Here is a 13,930-nt window from a genome sequence, read left to right as displayed (position 1 = left end):
ATTCCATCCACAGACAGACGGCCAAACAGAGATCTATAACTAGTTGCCCTTTGATGTTCTCTAGTCATACTGTCGTGACTAGCAGTCCAAATGGGAACATTATCTTCCATTGGTTTAGGCCATCTTGAACGATACTCATTCATCCAGTGTCAAACGGACTCTGTATAAAGCAGCCTTTGGTCGTCATTTCTCTTCTCTTTTGACAAGATTGGTGTCAACATCTCTTGAGGCTAACAAAATGACGGAAGCATTTTCCGAAATCATTGAGTCAGTTAAAGACCGCTTGACCAAAGCCTAGGAAGCTTATAGTAGCAGACAGCCAAATAAGTCTAGACGAGATGTCCACTTCAAGGAAGGGGATTGGGTCTATCTGCACATCATGAAACAGAGATTGAAACAAGTGGACAAACATTGTCCCAAGCTTTCTTTCCATAGTTTTGGATCTTTTCCAATAGTAGAAAGATTAGTGATGTCTCTATAAAGTTAAAGTTGCCTAACAGTTGGACAATGCATGATGTTTTCCATGTTTCTTGGCTAAACCCATGTGTTGGACCAGAAGTGTTTGACGTTTCAGATAAACACCAGCCAAACGTGGTAGACGAAGCAGAAGTCATTGAGCCTTAGCAGATCCTTCTTTATCGTTGGAAGCATGGTTCCGGTCGACGAATACGTCAGTTCTATACGAAGTGCCGAGATCGAGGTACCCACGAAGTCGTTTGGCTAGACGTGGAGTTCTTTCAAAAGTACCCCCAGTTGTTGGCGGACTACTTGGAAGCCATGCACCTGCCGCCAAGCTAAGCAGGAGGAAATGTCACATGCACTCTGCACTGTAGTCGATGGTGACAAGATAAGTCATCATCATCAGTGTAACATTGTACAATATTAGTACCCTAAAGAATGATAATTGTCGTACGTCGTGACCTCATTGTAATCCTCAGTCCAAGACATGTCAGGCACGAGCTACGTAAGTCATTCCTCAGTCATAGTGAGTCAGTCAGTCAGTCAGTTAAGTCTCTTAACCCACTTGGAAAGTATCATTCATGCATGTAGACTCAATAGAAACCTTAGGGTTTGCATTAGAAAGCACTCTACATATTGCATATCATTCATCCATTGCATATAGACCATTGCAGAAGCCTTGAAATAGCATCTAGTATTTTTAGGATATTTACTAGCATTTTTTTGGCATTTTTCTTATATTTTACAGCATTTAATATATCATTATCCATGATAAACAAGTTGTGTAGCAATATATGCTACAGTCGGCCAGCATTAAGTGCCAACCGACCAGCCCTCAGATTAGCATAAATAGGCTTGCTTTGCACCATTCATTCCATCATATCATAATTCAGCAATCAAAGCCCAAGCGTTGCAGTCCTCAGCCCTAGAGCATCATCGCTTAGCAGTTTTCAGCCATGCATCAGCAAAACGCAGCACAGAGCTCCATCAGCCTTGCGTTTTCAGCATACACAGTAGCCGGCCAGCATTTGTTCATCATCAGCCTTGCGCTTTCAGTATCTAACAGCATTCAGCCCGCATACAACTCATCGTTTTGCTTCAGCCACTTTGGTGAAGGTAAAACTCAGCATTCATTCACAGCCTAGAAACAGTCCCAATCAGCTCATACCTCAGCCTCAGATTTGCAACCTTCCCTCATTCCATTGGGAAGAGTGCATAGGCTCAAGATCGGTCAGTATTGGTGCTTCTACACCCGTGTACAATTCAGCCCGACTCTTGGTCCTCCAAGATCTTGCGTTTGGCTTATCATCAGTCCAAAGTCATTCTCTTCAAAGTAATAAAGCAAATACTATTCCGGTAACCGAATAGAGGGCCCTTCAGTGGGTAATTCGGGACCCCATACGGTGTACAGCTTCTCTCTCTCTCTCTCTCTAAATCTCTTAAAGTTTGAAGTCATAAAAGTGGATTGCTAAACTCACGAAACTCAGGATACAGAAAAGACCCACAGCTTTCTATCCGCAGTTGTGTAGGGACCTCGCAGCACCTCACTTATGAGGTCTACCTCCAGAAGTTTCGTGACTTGCAGATGAAAGCTACAAAGATGGATCCCACTACTCTTTTGGGGTTTTTCGTAGCTGGTTTACCAGACTCATACCGATTACAGGTTAAAAATAACAAATGTAAAACATTGGACGAGGCCATTCATTCAGCTCGTATCTATGATGATACAATGGTCTCTTCCAAGTCGAAACCCGTTACCGAGCAGGGGAACAAGCATAAAAGAAAGTTCTCCGCACCTATGGCTAACACGACAGAAAGAAAGTCTTCAGACCAACCTTCGAAGAATTCCAATTCGACACCAGCGAAGAAGAAACGACTCCTTAGGGCTTTAAAGCTCAAGAAGGAAGGACGTTGTTTTATCTGCGAAGAAAAAGAACACATGCGTAACGAGTGCCAAAGCAAAAGGGTACCAAGACAAAAGCAAGACCCAAGCCAAAGGCAGCTAACCAGTTGTCTTTGACAGGTACGTCAATTACTGTACTTTCTCGCCCTAGTACTTGTTCTGATTGTCTGTTCAATTCTAAAGTATTTGGCTTGCATGATCTTCTCCAAGTTTATAGAGATGTGAATGGCCATAAGATTCACATTCTTCTAGACCCTGGCAGCTCACACAACTTTGTTAACTACAAACTTGTGCAGAAATTGAGTCTTGATACGACACCCAGCGATCATACCTATGAGGTACGCTTACCTGCGGGAAGGCAAGTATGGGATCGAAAGGTGGAGATGCTTCCAATCCAGATTCAGTACTACAAAGATACTCTGGAATGCTATGTAATGCATCTGGAAAATGTAGACTTGTTATTAGGGATTGAGTGGTTTAAGACTCTTCACGTCCAGATAGATTGGTCTAGTCATATTTTTTCTTTTCAGCATAGGGACACCAAGTATAGTATTTTAGGTGATTGTATTCATCCCTCTCAAGGACCTCTTGTAAATACAATTGGTTTTGGAAATATACTGGATTCTTCTTTGTATACCGCTTTCCATTGTGTATTGATTCCACTTTCTTCCTTTCTCATCCCTTCTTTGGATGTAAATGAATTAAGTATGTTTGAAAGCAAAGAATTACAGAAGATACTTGATTCATTTCAAGACGTATTTCCTAAGGAACTGCCATCGGGTTTACCACCTGAACGGGCAGTAGATCATCGTATTGACTTGATCCCACGTGCTCATCCTGTCAGTATTCCACCTTACAGAATGAGCCAAGCTGAGGAAGATGAGTTGGCTAAACAACTTGAAGATTATTTGAGGATCGGACAGATCCGTCGATTAAATCACCTTGAGGTGCACCTGTGTTGCTTAGGAGAAAGAAGGACAATACTTGGAGAATGTGTATAGATTACAAGAGATTGAACAAGCTGACCATTAAGAACCGTTATCCTCTCCCTAGATCAGATGACCTGATTGACCGGTTAGCAGGAGCGAAATATTTCACGAAGATAGATTTACGTACTAGCTATCACCAGATACATATTCATGAAAGGCATGTCGAAAGAACCGCCTTTCGGACTAGGTATGGCCATTACGAGTTTCTCGTATTACCTTTTGGGTTAACTGATGCTCCAGCCACTTTCCAGCAAATGATGAATGATCTTTTTCGTGAACATTTGGGGAAGTTTGTGGTGGTGTTCCTAGATGATATTTTGATATATAGTCGTACTCTTAAGGATCATGTCAGACACCTCACGATTGTCTTATCTATTTTAAGACAGAATCAACTATATGCTAAGTTAAGTAAATGTGAGTTCTTTATGACCGACATCATTTACTTGAGACACAAGATCACTAGAGATGGATTGAGCATTAATGACCGAGTTCAGAAGGTTCTGGACTGGCCTATACCGCGAACAGTGAACAACTTCGTTCTTTTCTCGGTTTTGTTGTTTTTCTTCGGAAATCTGTACGAGAGTACTCTCAGCTCACACTACCGATGACCGACTTATTGAAAGGTCGTGGACGTAAGTCAAATCAGCCTATCACTTGGAATAACGATTTGGATATGGCCTTCAGACTTTTGAAAGATAAAGTCAAGGAAGCACCTATCTTAGCATTACTTGATCCTAGTCGGCCTTATGTTCTTGAAACTGATGCCAGTGACTATGCTATCGGGGCTGCTCTATTTCAAGATGGTAGACCGGTTGCTTTTGAAAGTAAAACGCTAGACGAAACTCAATCTCGTTGGCCAACCCTTGAGAAAGAGCTTTATGCTGTGATTCATGCTCTCAAGGTTTGGAGACATTATTTATATGGCTCCAAGTTTGTGGTATTGACTGATCATCAGTCAATCAAGTATGTGTGTGATGCGGATGATTTGAGAGGAAGGAAAGCTCGTTGGACAGAGTTAATGCAAGATTTTGATTTTGAGATCCGTTATCGGAAAGGGTCCATGATTAGTATTGCAGATGCGCTTAGTCGAATTCGAGAGGTGAATACTTTGTCGTTCACCGAGATTTCTACTGACTTATTTCAGTCATTGAGAGGGCTTTGCAGGACTGATAGTTATTTTGGTCCATTTTGGCAGAAGATCCAGGATGGGAGCTCATTGATTGACCAAGACTCAATGACTGAGCAGTCTACCATTCAGGCTGCAGGAGGCCAGTGGATGATTCGGAATGGTTTACTATTCCGTAATGACAAAATTTGTGTACCACAGATCCCGGACATTAGGTCCAAGATTCTTAAGGAGTGTCACAACGCCCCTTCTGCTGGACACCCTGGGGTACACAGGACGTTATCATTAGTAAAACACACTTTTTATTGGCCAAAGATGAAAGGGTATGTAGAAGATTATGTTCTCAAGTGTCAAATTTGTCAGGCAAATAAAGCTAAATGCTTTAGACAGGCTGGGTTGTTGCATCCTTTGCAAATCCTAGGTAATAAATGGGAAAGTATTTCCATGGATTTTATTACCAGATTGCCAAGAACACATCAAGGCCACGATTCTATTTGGGTTGTGGTAGATCGCTTGACAAAAATGGCTCGATTTTTACCGACCCGGAAGATTATTACAATTGTTTAGACTGTACAGGTTACCCCGCAGGACATAGTCAGTGATAGGGACTCTAAGTTTACGAGTGATTTTTGGAAACTTGTTTTTGAGAAGTTGAAAACAACTTTGAATTTGAGTTCCTGAGATCATCCTCAATCTGATGGCCAGACTGAAAGAGTGAATCACATTTTGGAGGATATGCTTCGAGCATATGTATCCAAAAGACAGAGTTCATGGGAGGATTATCTTCCTATGTTAGAATTTGCATATAACAGTACTAAGCATACGAGTTCAAGGTTTAGTCCTTTCATGCTTATGTATGGTTTTCAACCTAGATCACCTGGTACAGTAGGATTCTCAAGACTTCAGCATGATGCAGCACGTAATTTTTTGCAAGATATGCAGAAAATGTTACAAGTTGCAAAGGAATCTATTAGAAGTGCTCAAGACCGAGACAGGTTTTATTCTAATAGACATCGTTCACCCAGAGAGTTCTCTGAAGGAATGATGGTGTATTTGCAAGTTCCGAAAGATTCCGAAAGACTTTACGGACAGGTCGATCTCCGAAATTATCCCCTAGATACTGTGGACCATTTCGTGTTACACGACGGATTGGTTCAGTTGCTTATGAATTGGATTTGCCTTCTCATGTGAAAGTTCATCCTGTATTTCATGTCAGTAGACTTAAGGAAGTACTTGGTGGAACAGATCAGTTAGTTACTCCTCAAGAAATCATAGATGTCGAAGACATGACATTTGTTCCGCACGAACCTGAAAAGATTCTTGGATTCCGTGAACGAAGATTACGTAATACGCTTATCACGGAATACAAGATCAAGTGGAAGGATCCTGTTGAGGAGGACGCTACATGGGAGACATTGACTACTCTTCAGAGAGATTACCCTGGCTTTTTAGTGAGCTCAGGAGTGAGCTCTTAGAGGAAGGGGAGTATGTCATGTGCACAGTGTGTATCTACCGTGTGCTACACGCACGCAAGACTAGTTTCGAGGCTTGGGGAAGCATGGAACTAGGCAAGTTGATTGACGAGCTGAGTTAGGGATATACTAACGGACGGGCACCCAAGTATGGACGGGCGGGCGTCCAAGTGTGGATGCCCGATGACCGGCCAAGAGCCTATAAAAGGGTGGCCAAGGTTAGTTATTGAGAGTCTTGCGAGTTTGTGAGAGCTCTATAGTCTTGGAGCCTGGATCTAGTGCAGACGTGCACTTGCTTTATGCAGCCGAGGCCGGCAGCAATCTCGAGGGCTGCGAGAGCAGCTTCGTGGCGGTATGGGACGTCACGAAGAGGAGATTGGTCGGTACGTCAACCTAGTTAGCTCAGCTCGTGGCCCGGTGGGGACAGCCAAGATTGTGGGCTTGCCCACAGCTGTCATGGTTGGGAGGTGAGTCAGGCTTGCACCCCCTTGTTGTTTGTTTGTTTGTTCGTTTGTTTGCAGCATTCGAGTCTCGAACCGAGAACGATTACGAGGTATCGCCATTATCCACAGGGACTACATCCCTCAATCTGCCTTCACTCTCTTCTTTTTGAAAGCCCTCTCTAAGGTACTTTGTGTAGCCTCTATGGCACAAATAGTTCTGATTAAAAAATCCCTTGTCTTTGATGTTTTTGGTTTTGGATTTAGGGGTAAGCTTCTTGCTCGTATAGGTATAGGCAAAAGCATAGGTATAGAGGATCCTCAAGAAATAGCCCAATCACTCCTTGAGCACACTCTGCCCAATAACAAGAGAAGAAAGCTCAATATTGTAAGAAAGCTTTTGTAAAGACTGTGTGTCACATGCTGCCTTGCTGTTTTCCCTCTTCCATGCCCTGCCCATTGCCCACCCACTCCTTGTGCTAACATTCTGCCACACATCCTGTCAGAATACGCAGCAGAGATGATGACCAGATATGGGAACACAAGAGCAAAACGCAATGCAGAAAATAACAGCACAAGAAAGAGAGAGAGATAGAGGCGTGTAACTCTACTCTATATACACAAGAAGAATCCCGGAATGATACAATACTGGCAAGGGACTGTGGGGCCATTTTATATGGCCCCAAGCATGCAGTCGGCCTGCTCATGGGCAGCCGACAGGACTTGTAGAACTCCACGACCAGCAGGAGCACCAGTCGGCCAGCTGAGCACTGTCGGCCAGCAGCAGCTGTGAGGTCCACGACCTGTCATACACAGTCGGCCACCTCCAACAAATAGACTAATGCATACAGCTGCAGTCGGCTACAAACAAGGACATCTTGCCACCTCAGGGCTGCCTCCCAAGCCACAAAAAAAATGGAAAAAATATGGGGAAAAATACGGAGAGTGGGGAAAAATGAGAAAACACCTAATAAGGGCGAGCACACCCACAACAGAGGCCCTAGTGTATATGTATAGACACGAGATGACTTCTAATACCCCCTCTCAGCTCTTGGCTGTGAAACCAACCACAAGGAGCTGGGGTGCTGCCTGAGCAAATCCTGAGATAGCGACTTCGTGAAGAGGTCCACCGTACTATCCTCCGTCGAACAGAACTCTAGCAAGATGTCATCAGCAACGATCTGTTCACGAACAAAGTGCCTCTGGATGACCATGGGTTCCTCCAGTGGAAGCCCAATCCTGCAATGCAACCTCTGCAACCTCACCACCTCACAAGCAGCATCACAAGCAGCCCGGTACTCTACCTCTGTCAACGACAAGGCAAAAGATGACTGCCTCTTACTGCTCCGTAAAACTGCTCCTGGGCCTGAAGTAGATCTCCTCGTGTCCGGATCTCCTCCCCAAACTGAGGCACTCCAACCGTGGAATCAGACTCCATCCATCAATCCCCCTCCTGTGTAAAAGAGTCCATGATTCTTCGCATGCCGCAGAAACCACAGGATACGCAATCCTACCTCCCAAAGAGCCATCTGCAACCATGAGCTCAACTGCCTCATCAGGAAGCTCCCGTCTAATCTAGTGTCCATCAACCAGATCAATGAACCATTCAGCTTCTGAGTCAAAGAGGCATCACATTGCTCACAAGGATCAACACCTGTTACAGTGCAAAGCCTAGTCCTAGAAACCTGCTGAAGACCACCCAAGGCCTTCTGAAACCTATCCACCACCCCCTCTGAATCCGGAACCACAAAGCCTGGAGTATGCACCTTCTTCTGCAAGTAATCAACTGCCACCTGCCTGGCTTTCTGAGAGGTCCCCGTGGAAAGAACGTCCTCATCTACAAGAGTTTCTTTGTCCCGAATACTACGAGACATCAGAGCATAAGTTACATGTTCAGTTTCCTCTGACTGACTAGCACAAGAAACACCAACATCAGTACTGGAAAGTTCCTGCCAACTGCTACCATCAACTGGCAAGCTATCCACCATCTGGTCCTGGAAAGCCTGCACCTCCAATGTATCCACACTTAAGTGGCCATTACCAGACTGCCACTCATCACAAACTTGAGAACCTGGGAGAGAGAGTGCTGAAAGCTTGTAAACTCCATTCTCCACTCCGCCTTCCCAAACCACCTGGCCTATTGCTTTGTCCCGGAGAGCAACAAAATGCTCATCAAACTCCACCCGTACGCCAGTCTTGCAAACCTGATGCACTGACAACATATGAAAACCAAGTGACGGAACATACAACACCTGGGAGGAATGCTTTTCCCGTCTGCCATCGGAAGCTATCTCCATCCTGCCCAGGGATAGTGGATGTATCCCCAGTAAGAATGTGACCAGAATACCTACAGAGATCCTGTAAATTTGAACGACGAGGAGTCATGTGCCTGGAAGCACCACTGTCTAGAATCCACTCCTGAGTATCCGTTGCGGAGAATCCTCCAACCTCCTCCCTGCCTGAAGAAAATGAAACATTGGTGTCCATCACCTCCAGGTGCACAAAAGCCGGAGTCTTCATGATTGCTACTGAGGAATCTTCACCCTTCTCGGTCTTCTGCTTGGGACACTGCCTCCAATAGTGGCCTTTCTCGTCACAATCGTTACAAGTCCTCTTTGCCTTTAGTTTATCGCGGTCAGTAACGGGCTTCTTCTCAGAAGACTTCTCCGATGAAGCCTTCCCTTTGCCCGTGTTACGACCTTTCGACCGTTGGCTAGTTAAGGCCTCCGAACCTCCACCCTGAGGAGCGTTCGTGAATCGTTCCTCCTGGTCCAAGACCATGGGCACAAGCTCCTCCCACGTGATGGTGCTCAGCCTGCCACTGGTAATCAAAGACTAGTAAAATGCTAAGTACTGAGAGGGCAAATGCGACAGCAACGTTATGGCCATGTCCTTTGACCATATCTCCTTCCCAGCCTGAAGAACTTCCTCCTGAAGCCTGTAGCTTGTTAATATGCTCCTGCATCGTCAACGACTTTGCAGGGCGGACCCTGGCGTTGACACGATCCCACATCTGTGCCACCTGTGCCCCCGTTCCCTTCGGATCGACGGTAACTCCCCTTCCTCTACTTCCGACTGTGGAACCCCAACAACGACGAAATCAGCAAGGTCGTAAGACTCCAAAACAGATTCCATCATAACCTTCCATATGCCGTAGTTATTCTCGTCCAATTGACGGTCCACCGGGAGCATGGGGAGTGTCGGGATCTTCACATGCCTCTCGGCCATCTCTAACAGATCTGCCATTGCGGGGATGTACTCTGAAAAAGGGTCGGTGGGTGGGAACAAAGAAGAACTAACACCTGCAAGTGGCTGTCCAGCAAATCAGCCTGCCGTCCTCTTGCTTCTCCTCTTCCCAAACAGTCCCGAACAGTCCACCAATCAGCAACAAAACAGTCCCCCTCTTGCTCACACAAATCCCAAGAACTATCTAGAGCCTAGGCTCTGATACCATGTCAGAATACCCAACGGAGATGATGACCAGATCTGGGAACACGAGCAAAACGCAATGCAGAAAATAACAACATGAGAGAGAGAGAGAGAGAGAGAGAGAGATAGAGGCGTGTAACTCTGCTCTATATACACAAGAAGAATCCCGGAATGATACAACACTGGCAAGGGGCTGTGGGGCCATTTTATATGGCCCCAAGCATGCAGTCGGCCTGCTCATGGGCAGCCGACAGGACTTGTAGAACTCCACGACCAGCAAGAGCACCAGTCGGCCAGCTGAGCACTATCGGCCAGCAGCTGTGAGGTCCACGACCTGTCATACACAATCAGCCACCTCCACCAGCAGATAGACTAATGCATACAGCTGCAGTCGGCTATAGACAAGGACATCTTGCCCCCTCAGGGCTGCCTCCCAAGCCACAAAAAAAAAATGGGAAAAATACGGAGAGTGGGGAAAAATGAGAAAACACCTAATAAGGGCAGGCACACCCACAACAGAGGCCCTGGTGTATATGTATAGACAGGAGATGACTTCTAACACATCCAACCCCCTGATGCTAATTTGCTTCCCATGTGTCTACTTCCCACCTTCCATGCCCTGCCCAGCATGAGCCTCCCCCATGAGCCCCTGCTGCTTGCATTGTGCCAGGCATCCCACTCCCTTCTGCCAGTTCACTTCATATATAACCCTCCCCGCTGATTTCCCATTTGCCCATTCTGCTCACACTATTGGCTGTCTCAGTGCACTGCCTAATGCTTTCGCCCTTTGCTCGATCTCAACCCTCCTCTAGTTCCTTTCCATAACTTCATTCTTGCACATGCCATCAATTAACTACCCGTCTCCAAGGTGCCCCTCCACGAGCTCTGTTAAAGAGGGGGAAAGAGTGCTTACTTACTCTAAGTAGATTCTTAATATAATTCTAATCAAGCAAGCACAACAAGGGATACGAAGTCAGCAGCCAACATGGTGCGAAGCAACAAGAGAGGCATTGAATCAAGCCTCGATATCTGAGTTTTGTAGCTTTTCACACTTGTTCAGTACCCAGGTTGCCTATCAATGGGCAAGCAGCTAGTGACTGGCCTGTAAGGCAGTCCTCTCACTCCCCCGGATCCCCAGCAAACTCCCTTCTCATCTAGATACACAAACAAAGAGCTTCAACACAAGTGGGACACAGCCTAGCATAAATTGTGACAGACAATAGACAAAAGGCATGTCTCCTCTCTTTTTCATTTTTTCTCCCTGAGTGGGTCCTGCTGCAGTCACAAGGTTTGGTTTTTCCTCCCCAAGTCACAAGCCCTCACTGTTGGGCTGATATCTTCTTTCTTGCAGTTAGTTGTGGAGGAAAAAAATGATAAAAATGATGTCCTCTCTTTTAGACTTAAATGTCGAGAAAGATAGATGCCTATATGCACAAGTACATGTGTGTATGTATGATGTATGGTCCAAGCATGGATTACTTTTCTAGAAAAATAAGCATTCTATCTTTATACATATATATATATGATACCTGTACGTGACGATGGCAGGCAGGGGCCTTCCGTTAAGAAGCAAGGGAAGGTCTGTGGGAGGGTTGAAGCCGGTGATGTGGTCCACACGAAGCTCAACGATGTCCGCTCCTTGGGAGTGGGCGAGGCGCATTTGATGCAGCATCTCGGGCACGCTATTGGCCACGAGGGGAGCGCAGAGGTAGCAACCATTCTCTCCGACAACCATGGCCAAGCAATGCTCCGATGGGGTGGGATGGAAAAGAAGGGAAAAGGGGGAAGGGGGGCCAGAAACAGTCGAAGCATCCACCACAGGCTGGTGTGAGCAGAAAATCACAGAAGCGAAATTATAACCTAAAATTGAATATATTTGTGATTTGTGAAGAAAGTTCTGCGATCATCCAGATGGCTACTGCGTAATACCCATGGCCTAGTGGCGTCTAGCTGGCAGCGTGTGTCGCAGAAATGTTTCTTTATTTTTAAAGAAAAGGGGGCGTTGGGTTGGCTGGCTTGACGCTTCAGAATTGAGCAGACATATTGCTTGGTCAAACTACATGGACACGACATTTCATGGGAATAACAAAGACGTAGCTCCAAGCTCCACAAAAATGTACGCTTTTGCGCCGCTTTCCATTTTCCAACGCGCGTCATTTCTTTATAAAACACGCACAGCACGTTTGGAGTGGTGGTTGTATCTGGTGTGATCCTTCCTCGTGTGCGCCTTGGTTCTTCAACAACCATTCATACGTTCACATCCCGTTACTTTTTATAGGCCCACGGGGCACACCTCCAACATTGTCATGGTTGCATCATATATATTCATACTTGCCTATTCACGTTCATACTTGCCTATTAAATTCAAGCTCATATCAGTCAATAGATGGTCAACAAACTTTTTAAATTCACTGAATCCGCAAGTCATCGAGCATTACCTTACAGAACCCACCAGAAAAAAAGTGCATCTCAATCTGCAGATCATTATACCCTCAAAATGAAGAACTCCGGAATACGACGACATAGTAAACTCCACAGTGCATAAACACTTCGTAGACCATCAAGCTCTTCTATATTTGGTAAACAAGTCATGTACACAACAAGAAGAATCACCAGATGGTTTGCTGATCTGCTTGAGTTTGACTTCACTATCACATTGTGGAAGGGCTCACAGCATGTCTTGGCAGACCATATGTCCAAGAATCCCCAACGGCGAGCCACTTGCAAGAGTTGATGATGATTTACCAGATGTCGCCCTATTCTAATTATGTTTAATTCTTGAATGGGGTGAGGAGGTAGCACACTTTCTACTCAACAAGGATTATGCATGACACCTCATTAAATAGGTGACCCCTTACCAACTCATTATAGGCCAACTCTACAGGCAACGAAAAGACAAGATTATCAGACACTATGTCTATGAAGATGAATATGTCTTCTTTTTAGAACAGGCTCACTCTGGGGGGCACTTCGAGATAGACATTACTACACACAAAGTGCTCACAGCCGGGTTATGGTGGCCCACCTTAATGGCTGATATAGCATAACACATCAAGTGGTGCGATGAATGCCAACGAGCAACAATTCCTCGCTTTAAGGACAACATGCTCGTGAACCTTAGTGTCCTTGCAACCATTCGAAAAGTGAGGAATTGATTTCATTGGGCCCATTAGTCCCGACGACTAGATACACTCAAGCCCGATATATTATCGCGGCCATGGACTGTTACACGAAATGGGTCTACCCATAAAGCTGATGCGCACTCTACTGCAAAATTCCTATACGAGTCAGTAATCACAAGCTTCGAATGCCACCTTGAAATTGTGAGTGACAATGGAATGCACTTTATTAATGAGGTAATTCAATTCCTCTTACAAGAATTCCTTGTAACTCATATAAAATCTTTTCCATATTACCCCCAAGTTAATGGCCACCAGAAAGCACCAACAAAGTTTCATGTGCTATTTTCACCAAAACTGTTGAGGCCAGCCGCCGCAACGATTGGGAACAAAAGTTGCTGAAAGCACTTTGGGCCTATCAAACTTGCTACAAGGCTGCTACCAATGCGACACCCTTCAGTTTGAACTATGGTACTAAAGTGGTTATGCCAATGGAGTTCTTGGTCCCAAGTGTACGAATTTCTATACAAGAAAAACTCACAGGGAATCTCCTAGGATGTCGCCTATTCGAGCTTGAAAAGCTTAACGAAACACGTCCACTAGTTGTATATAGCATGATTGTAGAAAAATTGAGGCGTAAACAATTGTTCGATGACCAGTTGAAGGACAAGTAAATGAACAAGGGCAACATGGTCCTCCTCTTCAACACAAAAACACATAAAAAGAAACTCAAGCTCAGAGGCGTAGGACCTTTCCTAGTCACTGAGATAACCCTGCAAGGCGCTGTGCGCATAGAGACACTCGACAATCTTGAAATGGCGGGATATTTCAATGGTAGCAAATTAGAACGCTACTATGGCCCACTGGACTGAAACCACCCTCAAGGCCATTCATGACAAAAAACAAAGAAAACACGACCATGAAAACAAAACAAGTAGCCCAACAAGAGGTTAAAGCGAGGTATGCCAAATTTAGGCAAAAAAATATAGTGGT

The 13,930-nt window shown here is 45.2% G+C and overlaps 1 protein-coding gene across 2 annotated transcripts in view; it reads right to left on the bottom strand.

Moving 5' to 3' along the window:
* Positions 1–12,002, bottom strand: part of LOC147630829 (bifunctional 3-dehydroquinate dehydratase/shikimate dehydrogenase, chloroplastic-like) — a 78,952-nt gene extending 66,950 nt beyond the window's left edge. The window contains exon 1 of one of the 2 annotated variants that reach the window (XM_086809211.1): positions 11,348–12,002. In XM_086809211.1, coding sequence (XP_086665337.1) covers positions 11,348–11,553 — 206 coding nt within the window. In that variant the 5' untranslated portion in view covers positions 11,554–12,002. The remainder of the gene's footprint in view (positions 1–11,347) is intronic. The other variant, XM_086809212.1, reaches the window with a different exon arrangement.
* Between the last annotated feature and the right edge of the window lie 1,928 nt (positions 12,003–13,930).

This window comes from Cibotium barometz, chromosome 15 (genome assembly GCF_041138505.1).
Source record: "Cibotium barometz isolate CiBa-2024 chromosome 15, ASM4113850v1, whole genome shotgun sequence".
NCBI lineage: Eukaryota > Viridiplantae > Streptophyta > Polypodiopsida > Cyatheales > Cibotiaceae > Cibotium > Cibotium barometz.
This window is presented reverse-complemented; position numbering and strand designations above follow the sequence as displayed.